The sequence below is a fragment of the Herpailurus yagouaroundi genome, unplaced genomic scaffold (genome assembly GCF_014898765.1).
Source record: "Herpailurus yagouaroundi ecotype Mexico unplaced genomic scaffold, PumYag 139, whole genome shotgun sequence".
Lineage (NCBI taxonomy): Eukaryota > Metazoa > Chordata > Mammalia > Carnivora > Felidae > Herpailurus > Herpailurus yagouaroundi.
This window is the reverse complement of record NW_024412394.1, coordinates 52,692,676-52,705,710: the sequence shown is the minus strand read 5'-3', so window position 1 is coordinate 52,705,710 and position 13,035 is coordinate 52,692,676. Positions and strand designations below refer to the sequence as shown.

Below are 13,035 nucleotides of genomic sequence, written 5' to 3'. Positions count from 1 at the left end.
TTTCAGAGTTGCTTTAATCACTTCATTTATAATCACCTTCAGCCTGTGCTATGTTCCAGGTTGGATAAAGCAGGAAGGGGAAGAAGAGGAAGCAGCAGAAATGCATGGCTTCTGGATCCTTTTCTCTTTCTTTTGGAGAGAGTTGAGGGACATGCCTTTAAAAGCCTTTCTATCCTTGCCATGATTCATGATATCATTCATGGCAGTGCTTGCTACTTCCTATCCAGTGAAACAGAAAGAAGAGTTTGGGCAGATGAAACACTTGTGGGCGTGTCTAAAGTAAGCAGTATATTTTCCAAGGATCAGGGTAAAAAAATGGATAATGACTAGACATTGTCTCAAAACACAGAGTAAGATTTTCAAAGCCTTATTAACAAAATTGGGATCTTTGTAAAGCTATGTGATGGCATAGGATTTTAAATAGCACTTTCCCATGTTATATCAAAGCAGATAAATATGCCAGATTTCTAATTAGCATGGTTTCTTTGACAATAGAATTCCCTTAAAAACTTAGTAGGATCTTCTATACTTACAGTCACCCACTGGATTTATGACCAAGGATCTATTGCAATGCAGTGCAGAAAAGTGGGTCTTTCCCAAAACAATGCTGGGTTCAGTGGATACTCTATGGTGAAAAATGCATCTTGACCCCTACCTTCTCCCATAAACAAAATCAATTCCAGATGGATTGAAGATCCAAATATAAAAGGTAAAACAATACTTATTTTAAAGGAAAACATAAAGAAATAGCTTTGTGGCCTTGGATTAGGTAAAGATTTCTTGAACAGAATGCTAAAATTACCAATCATAGTAGAAAATAATGATTAACTGGACCATATTAAAATGAAGAACTTTTGGGGTACCTGGCTGGCTCAGTGAGTAGAGTATGTGACTCTTGTTTTGGGGTCATGAGTTCAAGCCTGCTGTTGGGTATAAAGTTAACATAAAATAAAGTAAAGTAAAATAAAATAAAATAAAATAATAAATTAAAATAAAATAAAATAAAATAAAATAAAATAAAATAAAAACAACTTTTTATCAAAAGATGTCATGAACAGTTTGGAAGGCAAACCACAAAATATGGCAAGACATATATATCTGACAAAAGATGGATATCTATATATATTAAAAACTCCTAAAATCTCTAACAAAAAGACAACTCAGAATAAAAGGACAATTTTAACAGACCCTTCACAAATGACGATATTCTGATGTCCAGTAAACACATAAATGTATATTCAACCTCACTTGTCATTAGATACATGAATATTAAAACCACAGTACGATACCACCACATAGAGTGGCTAAAATAAAAATATGGGAAATATTAAATGTTGATTAGTATAAGGAGCAACTGAACCCTCATACCTAGGTGATCTGATAAATGCACTGAAGAAAGAGAAACTACCCCAGGCATTTTAAGTTGAAGAGATTTAATTTGGCAATTAGATGCCCACAACAACTGGTGAAAGTTTTTATGTTAGTTTTATATAATTGCATGCCAAATTAGCCCAAAATTCATCTTCTTAACAAAACCAGGATTTATTATTCCAGTTCCTGTGGGTCAGGAGTCCAGTGTCATTTATTTGGGTCCTCTGGCTCAGGGCCTCCCACGGGCCGCAGTCAAGGTTTCAGTTGGGACTACGGTCATTCAAGGCTCAACTCAGAGAGAATATGCTTCCTAACTCACACATAAGACTGTTTTTAAGCCTCATAAGTCTACTTTCAAGATCATTTAAATTTCTTCAGCTTGAAATGTCTAGGGTAGTTTCTGTTTCCTCAGTAAACTGTAACTTATACACTCCCTGGTCTTCACATATTATCTCTTCTGTGTGAAATTTCCTTTCCCCTTTCACCTTTGTTTATATGCCCAGGTCTTCTGTGCAACCCTCAAGTCAATCTAAATTGCCAACCCTTCTAGAATGCTCTCCCCAGTCTGATTTACTGCTCTGAATATATCTAACAGAGCACTTCTGTCATTTAAAAGGCATTGTGTGTTAATTGTGTATATTTCTGTCATATACCATGAGGAAGACCATTATTTATTTTTGCATACCAGTACCAAGCCTAAGGCTAAATGATAGAATGTGCTTTGTAAAGTGTGATGAATGAAGAGAAGGAAGAAATGAAAGAGGGAGTAAAGGAAGGAGTAAGAAACAACAACAAAAGGAAGAGGTAACTCTAAAACCAGGTCTTACTCTACTAAGTATAGTGATTACAACGTGGGGTTTTATAATCTGAGGGATAGCACATTCTATGGTATCTCCTGGTGTGGCAAAGACATTGCAGGCTAAACATAGAAGAAAAAAATAGTAGAAGGGGTCAGGGCTGGAATAAAGGTTTGCTAAGGTTTGCTAAGGGAAATACCTAGATCCACAGGGGATGAAGGGGTCTAAGAAGGCAGGTGGTATTTATTGGACAATCAATAAATATTTGATAGGAAAAATGGTACTACATATAAATCCTTGGGATCAGACAGATTCAGAAAAGTGTAGTAGGTGACAGGCAAAAAACGGCACTCCAGTGCAGTCAGTAGAGAGGCAGATGGCAGGCAATCCACATCAAGACGCTGTATCAGTAAGTTGAAAAGCCTAAGAGGTTAAGGCAAAGGGCTAGGCTCTAAGACAGGAATCCCATTAAAGGGATGAGGTAGTGGGAAGTTTACTTAAGGGACTCATACTTATGGGCCAAGATAGGGATTTGAATACCAGATTTAGCAAACCAGATATAGACCGTGACTCAAGAATGAAACACTGGTTCTCTGAGTATATAACTCATTCTCCTTGAATTCTGCCTTCCTACGGTTAGTCTTAGTTTGGATAGAGACTAAGGTAAAAGCCAACTTGTTTTTACTGGGTGAAGAGAAATATACAAAGTCTCTGAGTCAAGTAGATCTTAGAAATGATACATTATATGTGGGTCTGAATAGGTGAATATTTCCGGATCTGTGTTTACTATTCCAATCAGATATCTTTAAATAAATAAACGTGGCAAGTAAATGTGACATTTACTTTTAACATTGGGATATATGCCTTACAGTAAGAGGCTTTGAAAACATTTTAATTTTGAATAACATATTGCTGGAGAATATATTTCGTGCTAAACTATAAAATATGAGAAAATCAATTATTTTTCACAGTTGTACAAAAATATATACTACCATATTCAAATTTCATATATAACTTTAAAGATCTTTATACACATATCTCTAACACTAAAATTTATATGAATTTGGGGCTCCTGGGAGGCTCAGTTGGTTAAGTGTCAGACTCTTGGTCAGAGTTGAAACTCTGGTCATGATCTAATGGTTCTTGAGTTTGAGCCCTGCATTGGGCTCTGTGCTGCCAGTGGGGTGCCTGCTTGAGAGTCTCTCTCTCTCCCACTGTCTCTCTCCTTCCCGCTCACAAACACTCTCTCTCTCAAAAAATAAAAAGAAAATAAACTTTAAAATTTATATAAAATTTATACTTTTATTAATGAGTCAAAAATGGATCTTTGTTTTTTAGCCTTAAACTTTATTTTTTTTTATTTTATTTTATTTTTTTAAGATTTTTTTTTTTAATTTTTTTTTTCAACATTTATTTATTTTTGGGACAGAGAGAGACAGAGCATGAACGGGGGAGGGGCAGAGAGAGAGGGAGACACAGAATCGGAAACAGGCTCCAGGCTCTGAGCCATCAGCCCAGAGGATGACGCGGGGCTCGAACTCACGGACCGCGAGATCGTGACCTGGCTGAAGTCGGACGCTTAACCGACTGCGCCACCCAGGCGCCCCTAAACTTTATAAAAGACATTTAAATGGGTGAATACAGAGTATATTTTTTAAAATATTCATTATATTTTGAGATATTGGAATACATAGAACTCTAACATCAATCCTAAGCTTGTAACTGCATTTTTTTTTTCTTTTTCATTCAGTATCTTTACCATCATGTTGTATAGCCTTGGGAACAAGTACAACCAGTTGAGTCACAGCTGTTATTCTGTAAAATGGATACAATTACTTTTTATGCGAAATGTGATGGGGCACCTGGGTGGCTCAGTCACTTAAGAGGCTTAAGCATCTGACTCATTTTATTTATTTATTTATTTATTTATTTATTTATTTTCTTATTTACTTATTAATTTACTTAGAGAATGCAGGTGAGCAGGGAAGGGGAAGAGAGAGAGAGTGAGAGAATATCTCAAGCAGGCTCTACACTGAGTTAGTGCGATCCCCGATGCAGAGCTCAAACCCACGAACCGTGAGATCATAACTTAAGCTGAAATCAAGAGTTGGAATTTCAACTGACTGAGCTACCCAGGCATCACAAGCATCTGGCTCTTGATCTCGGGTCAGGTCATGATTGCAGGGTTCATGAGATCAAGCCCTGCGTGGGGCTCTGCACTGACAGTGCGGAGCCTGCTTGGGATATTCTCTTTCCCTCTCTTTCTGCCCCTTTCCCACCCATGCTAGCTCTCTCTTTCTCTGTCCCTCTCTCTCAAAATAAATAAATAAAATTAAAAAAAAAAATTGATAGTCTACTGGGCAGTTTCCCAAAAGTACCTGAGGACATGCCCATTATTATAGTGTCTTTATTCAAATGTAGAAGGTAATTGTTTCCTCAAAAGTTTAGCTCAAAGGTATATGTAGACATAAATTGTTAAAATGAATACAGAGACGTGATAGTATAGAAACACTAGATCCAAGCTGAGATCTCACAAAGGGTACTGTCCTTCTTTACTGGAATGCAGGATACTTTATTCAGTCCCTGTGCTTGTGAGGTAGATAAAGTAGGTCTTTTATGGTTATCATCTATCCTTAAATGAGTCAACCTTCTGCCGTGTTTTTTACATATTTAGTTTTACAGACTTTGCTACCAGAGCTTGCTTGTTAAAAGACTCACAAGAGAGTGTCTATCAGATATTAAAATACTTAATTAAACTGAGATTGACCTCAGTCATTCCATCAATCTAAAATCAACTAAAGAGTGTGTCAGGTGAATGCTACAGCTTTAGCTAAAGCAATGCATCTATAAAACCAAACAATGATAATAATAGTCCCATAGAATCTGAGATGGAGTATAAATTGTCATGAAAACTTTCTATCTGATCTAAGTGCAGAGGGGGGAAAATGAAACAACTTCGGATACGTTAGATGTTAAAATCATCACGCACACTGAATCATCTTGCAGTGTATGGTCAATAGTGTGATTATGAAGACGTCATCACTGTTGACATGGTTGAAATCAACACTGAGAATGACTAGCTAGTTACCTATATCTCTAAACATATGATCTCCTTATGTGTAAAAGGAAACTTGAGTCATAAAGGAATCCTGTTGATGATATTAGGTCTCTTGAGTATTGGGTTATGTTTTATTCACCTGTATATGCCCTCCCTGTGCATTTCTAAATATTTAATATATACATGAAAATCCTGTTTTTTAAAGTAAGCTGTAGGCCCAATGTGGGGTTAAACTCATAACCCCAAGATCAAGAGTCGCATGCTCTACTGAAGGAGCCAACCAGGCACCTTGAATATACTATTTTTTAATTGAGGTATCTGTCAGCATTCCCTCTCTGAAATATTATGCTATTTAGATTAAGAATCTGTAATCAATTCAATCCACATAATTAAGGAGTAATATACTCACTTATCTCTTTTAAGTTGGCTTTTCCAACTTGAAAGGAAATCTAGCATCTCCTTCTTGAAGCTTTCTCTTCTCCATAAATAAGAACTCCTAGAAATTCAGTCCAAAGGGATGAGATTTTTTTCCAAATGGGTAGTATGTTCAGTCTAATTTATTTTCATTATTGCTATACTATATAACTTTTAAAATCTGGCTTTAGAGAGAATAGGTAATGATGCCTTACTTTACAGAACCTTCTCAGTTATGTTATTCCACATTTGAGTTACAATGGTACGATCTTTTTGTCCATACTTACATAATTAGTACAAACACCACATCTGGGATGCTGGGTTCAGAGGGCTTTTGAGAGTCAGGCATGTGTCTTCACCTAGCATATATGAAGACTAGAATTTTCTTTTCCTCACAATGAGCACTTCTTTGGGGTACTCCAGATCATTTCCCCCTTAGTTAGAACCATCCTAACATTTCAGAGCTTCTAATTTTGTTGAAACTCAAATGGGATTGGATTGGAGACTTATGATATCTCTCCTCTCAGGAGGATAGTTGTTTCATACAAATTTGCCCTCTTTCTACACAGAGAACAACACTGCACATCAAGGGGTTAGTATAAGGTGCCCTCTTCATCAGTATACACAATTTCACCCTTAGTCAGTGCAGAGAATACCCACAGTTTTATAATTTTATAGGTTGGGGATACTGTTCATGTATTTTTTTTTCTCTCTCAACATAGAAACTCTATTTCTAAATTACTTTGATACATAGAAATTCCTACTGTCCAGACCTTTTCTTAGACCTCCTTGAGAGTAGCCAGGCAAATTTTGAGGGAATTTCATTTGTAGTATCAACCATGGCAGAAGGCTAGGGTGAGAAATGGTCTCTAAAATGCTCCTCGAACTAAAGAGTTCTAAGAACTTCACGGGACCCTTAAAACTCAGACTATCAAGTCCAAGAAAACACTCAATCCCAGTCTGGCCCTATTTCCCAAGAAAAAGACTTTTTGGGAGCTAAGTGGGTGGAGAATAAGAAAGAGAATAGTGGAGGTCTATCTGGAGACTCAGAGTTCCTCAGATGTTAAGTTTTAAAAAACTGGAGTTAGATTTTGTGCAATACAATTCACCTTCTATGGTACTTTTGGAGCCCCTTCCGTTAACTTGGTCTCTATAGACTGAAAGAGGTCACAGAACATCTCACAAATTTTTATGAAGGCTTTCAGTCTGCTGGCATAGGTACAAACAGAATAAGAAACTCAAAAATGCCAGTGGGGCAAATATATACTAATTGTATCTATATAAAACTATATAAATATAAATACATATAATTATATATTTAATTTCATAATTACCTTGTCCTTATTCAGTGTGGACTTGATTGGCCAGAACACCCAGAGATCCTGGTGCCCCCTGGTGGTCACTGAATTGTCACAGATTTCCTTGACACCTAAAATACAAGGGTTTTAAAGAGCTAATAAATTGCAAGATGAGAAACTACGAAAGCATGTAGAAGTAATTTGCATAATTTACGCTAGTTCTATCTATCAGTGCATTTGACTTATGGCAAAATAAAATATAACTAAAAGAAAGGAAGAACCTCTTCAGGCAAAATCAAATTAAAAAAAATAAATTCATCTGAAGAGTAATGGACATGTGTTAAGTGATTGTGAGTATAATGTGACACATTCCTCTGATATATTCACAAGTTCCTTTAATATTGGTCAAATAATAGAAGTTATTTGATTCAACACTTTGAATATTATAAACGGTTAGGAAATTTCCGAGTGACACCTTAGCAGTATTCAACCGGACTCTTATAATTTTGATATATTTTTTTTAATTTGTTAACCTGTCTTAAATTAACTCAGTCATCGCAGTCAAAGAATTATATTTGTTGTTTTCCACGACAGTATCAATGTATCTGACCTTGCAAAAATGAATGAACTTTTTATAAAGGCTCAAAATGTAGACTTGACTTGTAATTTGATTCCTGACCTCTGACTTCCTATACTGTTGGCTAAATCTGAGGCTTACAAGAATAGGTGAAACTATGAGTATGTGTTTTATGAACCTGGTTTATGTACATTTTTTACATTGGACTGCAAGTAAATATTTTATATTCACTACATAAATCATGCTAATGTAAATATGTAAATGATTTTCCTGCACAGTGGAAAGATTGTTTACATTTTGACTGAAATCACAAATAGAGAACCCAATTTTCTGTAATATCTATTAACTGAGACATAATGTTTCTTTTCTGTTTATAATCAGTTTCTTCTGCACAGTACCTTTTCTAATTCAGTTTAAATTACCCCTTTTTCTGTGATGAACTTGCATTTTCACATTTACCAGCTGTGAATGCATTTAGACAGTAAGTGCAAAAGTAGTAGGTTCAGAAACAGCCCTTTGATTTCATTGTTGTTGTTAACTATTTAGTTTGGCAGCCTTGGATTTGTAACATACCGAAGTCTCAGATTAAACTTTATCCTCTAAAGGCATGTTTACCATACGCATGTGAGCATGTGCACGCACACACGCACAAAACGGCTTTTTATTTGAAAATTCATGGAACTTATTCCCTGAAGTCATTATAATCTACTCTTAAGTTACTATTTCTCTCTTAACATCATAGAATACCTCCCAGAGATAAAAAGTGACATGAATATTAGTATTGAAGCATGTTAAAAAAGAGATAAGAGCTGTACCCTCATTTGGAATGTGTATCTTGAATTTGTACATTTATTTTCATACATGTACATTTATGTGTGATTATTAGTAGTTGGATAAAAATATGGTGCATAAAAATTGGGTATATCTTCTTTGCATCTGAAAAGAGGTATTTTTCACCTTTCTACTATACATTTATAATAGCTGTTTCAAAAGAGGAGATATAAATGGAAATTATTTCCTTTTTCCCCTTTTATTTCAAATTAGCTAAATATATGTAGGCTACTCTATCAACTACATTACACAACGAATACATAAAAATAAAAAAATAGTTTTCAGAATTTCTGCTTTGGCTCACATGTATTGATTGTATACATCATTCGGTATTGCCCAGAAATATGATTTGTTTTCTAATTCATTTTACATACACACATCCATATACTTTCCTAAAAAATGCTGTAGAAATAATATGAAAAATCACAGATATGAAGCTAAAATAAACCATTTTTAAAGTGATAGAACGAAATTCACTATTTAGTGTTATTTTAAAATAGGAAAGTTTTGCGAACTGATTATTTTTTATTTCAATGGTTTCATATACAAATAGGTTTATGTGCTTTGCTGTTAGCCAAATAGAGTCTATTAACAACTTAAATACTAAAATAAATGCTGTATAATACTGCATAATGAACATTCTTTTGTTGACTAAGTTATTTACTTTTATTTAAATGTTATGACTTCTTTACCAATATACCTAACTACAAAAGAAAGAAGGCTGGTAAACCTAAAAATGAGTATCACTGTGCAATTCTGCAGGAAAAACTGTCAGCAGCCTGGCACATGTGCATTTAATGTGAAGCCTCTTGTCTCTAAAAATAAAAGCAAGGCTGCACATACCCCTATGTCTGACAGACAGAAGGGACACAACAAAGGGGACTCCCTATACCACCTACACTCATCAGAGTGAAGGATGTTACTTCTTTAGTTTCCTGGTTTAATGGAAAGTTATTTGTATTCACATCACTGAGTATTAGTCATTCAATAGATGAAAGGAATATTTTAAACTTTAAAGGCTACCTTGGTGTCACTGTAAGAAGTGGGGATGAGACCCTGGAGAAAGTGCTGAGATCTTGTAAAATTATTTTAATTATTAGAAGTGGATTAATATTTGTGGCTTTGTGGTTCTGAGAATAATAGTTTTATAGTGTATGTGTACAGATTTATGTTTTTAATTGTTTTACCTTACTATTTTTACTCTAAAGCATATGTTTGTGTAAATACCATTTGATCTTCTCTGTAACAAGTGCACTCTACATTTTTTTTTTTTTATTTTGGTCTCTTTTCAAGGTTAATATATTAAGCAGTTTACATTTTCTATGCATCCTTTAAAGGGCACTTAAGATGCTTTTAGATATGATTTCTAAAATATGTAATAGGCATAATGGCTAGGAACAAGTAACATTTAAGAAATAAACTACAGAAACAAAGAGAAGTTAGAGAAGGAAATTTCATTTCTTTCTTCTTTGTAATTGCATTAGGCAAGTTAAAACTACAGGAGACAATTTACCAAAAAATAAAACTTAAAAATCTGGGGATGTGTCATCTCTGAGAAGTCTTTGCTGTAATACCAGAAACAACTCAATTTACTTTATATTTCTGTATAGAAAGAATAGGAAAAGTTTGGAGTCTTAGGCGAGATCAAACTTTGTGCCTATCATAAATAAAGGCAAATCATGAATGACAGATTTTTAAAAAAGGATTAAAAGGACAAGAAGAACACTGAACTCATCTTAAATATGTGATCAGGTTACTCTGTCGTGACATTTGAAATTGATGATTTGGCAGTTAAGTTTTTAAAGTTCTTCCTCTTATATCACCCACCCCTTGAATTGCAAAGTGTCTGAGAAACTGCCTAACGGTGAACGGATTTCTCTACGATGTCGTCCTTGCTATTTTAGTTGGATGAATTCAACTGGGGATGTTGGTTGTACTTTTTATTCTCACTTTCCCTTGAAAGCAGTTTCCCTTGAAAGATTGAATAATAATAACCATAAAATTGAATAATTATTGGAAAGTACCAATTTGCGAAAGAGGTCTTGCTTTATTAATTTAATACGTGGCAACATTCTTCAAATTTAAGTGTAATTTATGCAGCGAAATGGGAAACGATCAAAATGGGGCAATCCAAATAAAACCTTAGAAAATGATAAAACATATAAGAAAAGTGATACGGAACCTTCCAAAGGTTCTTAGTGTCCTACTTCACCAAACAAACTATTGTGAGATGAATGGGCGGGGGTGAGGAGGGCACCTAAAACAAAAGACTTCCTTTCTCCACTCCCTTTTCCTCTGTTTCTTTTGCCAGAGCTTGTTGCAAACTCTTGGAAACATTGTTTGAACATAATACATTTGGATACTTTTATTCTTCCAGGGACTGTGCCGGGTGGTGCCTAGAGCTGACTGCTGTTGAGTAACAGAAAAAGAGACGTATAAACCCTTCAAGAAATGAAAAGAACAAAGTTACCCGACCCGAGGAGGTTTTGAGTAACAAAAAAGTAAAAGGCACTTTACTTAAAGGCACAGCTTATTTCACTTTCCTGGCTCCGTGCTTGGTAGCTGAGAGACGGCTTGCATTGCCTCCGGTTTCTAAAAGACCACAAGGAGTACCGCTATACGTTACAGGGCTCTAAGTTGGGAGCGTTATTCTCGGATCGATTCTGCTCCACGAAAGCAGTGATTGCTAAAAGCCGAGTGCCCACAGCAGCACGCACCTCGGCTGCCTTTCGCGTCCTCCCTTTCAGAGCATCCAGAGAAAGCTGGGAGCTCAGAACCTGGAGGGAATCCTGGACCCGCAACCTGACTCCGCTCGCTGCCGATTGGCCCGCGCCCCGAAGCCCGCCCCCGCGGCCGGGGCGGCCTTTGCACCAGGACCCGCCCCTCGGCCCTGGGAATCGCCGCCTGGCAGGCCGGCTGTGCCTGCCAGTCAGCCCGAGTGGCGGAGGCTCTCTGCTCGGAGCTCCGCCCCCTCCCCCCTAATTGATATTATTGGAGTGTGGAGCAAGCGGCCGGTCTGCAGTCGGAGACTTGCAGGCAGCAAACACGGTGCGAACCAACAGGAGGGGGAAAAAATAAAAAAAAGCTAAACGTGGAGCAGCCGGCCGGAGATCGAGCAGGAGAATCGATGCGAAAAGCGCAATAAAAAAGAACCCACTTCGGAGCAAACAGCATTTAAAAAGCTACGACTCAACTGAAACCTAAAATAAAACCTGCTCATGCACCATGGTTTTTCAAACTCGGCACCCTTCATGGATTATTTTATGCTACATCTGGCTGCTCCGCTTTGCACACACCGGGGAAGCGCAGGCTGCAAAGGAAGGTAAGGTGATGGGAAAGCAAAGTTTGTTCTGACTTATTTATTTAGCTGTCTACCTGCATGAGCCGGCTCGTCCGCGGGGCTGCCGGCCGCGCCTCCGGCGCGGGGCGACCCTCCCCCGCCAGCTCCCCGCCCCCTCACCGCTCCGGCTGCTCCCGGCCGGCGAGCGGCAAGCGGGGCCACTCCGAACCGCCTTCAGCCCCTCGCCCGGGGCCGTCCGCCCGACGGGAGTGGGATTTCTGGCGCAGGCAGTCCGGAGGGCGTGAGCAGCAACGCAGAGCGGCGGGGTGGAGTGGGGTGGTGGGGGGGATGACCAGCGAGCTCATCCTCTAGGATCCCAGGCGGGTCAGATCTCTTCCTCTAGAGCTCTGCTCTTCCTCCTCTCGGTGCTCGCCTCCGGTGGGGTAAGCTGCGGCCGGAGTTAGTCGGGGACTGGGGAGTGCAGCTTCTAGCGTCCTGGACAGCTCGGCGGCGAGCGGCTGGTGTCCCGAGCCTTCCCAGAGGGGCCGTGACTTGTGTGTGCTCCGAACGCTCGGGTTACTAATGAAGTGCTCACTGCGTCGGAGGAGGAGGCGCGGGCCTGCGGTTGGCGCTCGGCCGCCGGCGCGGAACAATAACGCCGCGGAGGTGAAGCGAGAGAGCGGTGCGCGCCCCGCGGCGGGGACGTCTCCATTCAGCGCGCGCGGCGCGCGGATCCTGGCGGCCGCGCGGACAGCCGGAGCCCATCTGGCTCGGCCGGGCCGGGGAGGCAGGGGACGGGCTGGGGCTGTGCAACTAACAAGATGCCGCCTGGGCGACTAGAAGTCCCCAGCACCTGCCCGGCAGTTGAGTCGGAGCGGTCAGACCTTGCGAAGGACCTGGACCCTGAAGGCTAGTTCTGGATGAAGAGAGCAGGTTTCATTTGGGCGGCCAGATACGCCTGTATATGGTTATTTATTTATTTATTTATTTATTTATTTATTTTTCTTCTCCTTTGAACCACTGACAAGGTAAAATACCTTTCGGTGCCTGTAGTTGGAGCTGGGGAAAAATAAATCCTCTCAATGGAAATGTCTTGCTTCTTGAGCAATGTCACAATCTCCCTCCCCCCCCAGCATCGCCACGATGACCTAAATCTGATAACGGATTCCTCCATTCTCCATACTTCGGGGACAAGTAATTATTAGTATTCTGCTTTTAAATATCGGGAAATCAACCTTAGATTTACAGTCTGGAAGACCAGGGAAGGGGGGGGGGGGGGGGGGGGATTTTGAGATTGTTCAAAAAGCAAAAAATTTTTATTGAGAGGATTTATTTTTCCCCCGATCCAACTACAGGGAACGGAAGGTATTTTACCTTGTCAGTGGTTCAAAGGAGAAGAAAAATAAATA

At 38.8% G+C, this 13,035-nt stretch overlaps 1 protein-coding gene across 6 annotated transcripts in view; it reads left to right on the top strand.

The window, feature by feature from the left end:
• The first annotated feature begins 11,301 nt into the window (after positions 1–11,301).
• EPHA7 (EPH receptor A7) overlaps positions 11,302–13,035 on the top strand; it is a 171,420-nt gene continuing 169,686 nt past the window's right edge. For 2 of the 6 annotated variants that reach the window (XM_040474185.1, XM_040474184.1), the window contains exon 1: positions 11,304–11,668. In XM_040474185.1, coding sequence (XP_040330119.1) covers positions 11,572–11,668 — 97 coding nt within the window. In that variant the 5' untranslated portion in view covers positions 11,304–11,571. Of the gene's footprint in view, positions 11,669–13,035 lie in introns of all 6 variants that reach the window. The other 4 variants (XM_040474189.1, XM_040474186.1, XM_040474183.1 and 1 more) reach the window with 4 other exon arrangements.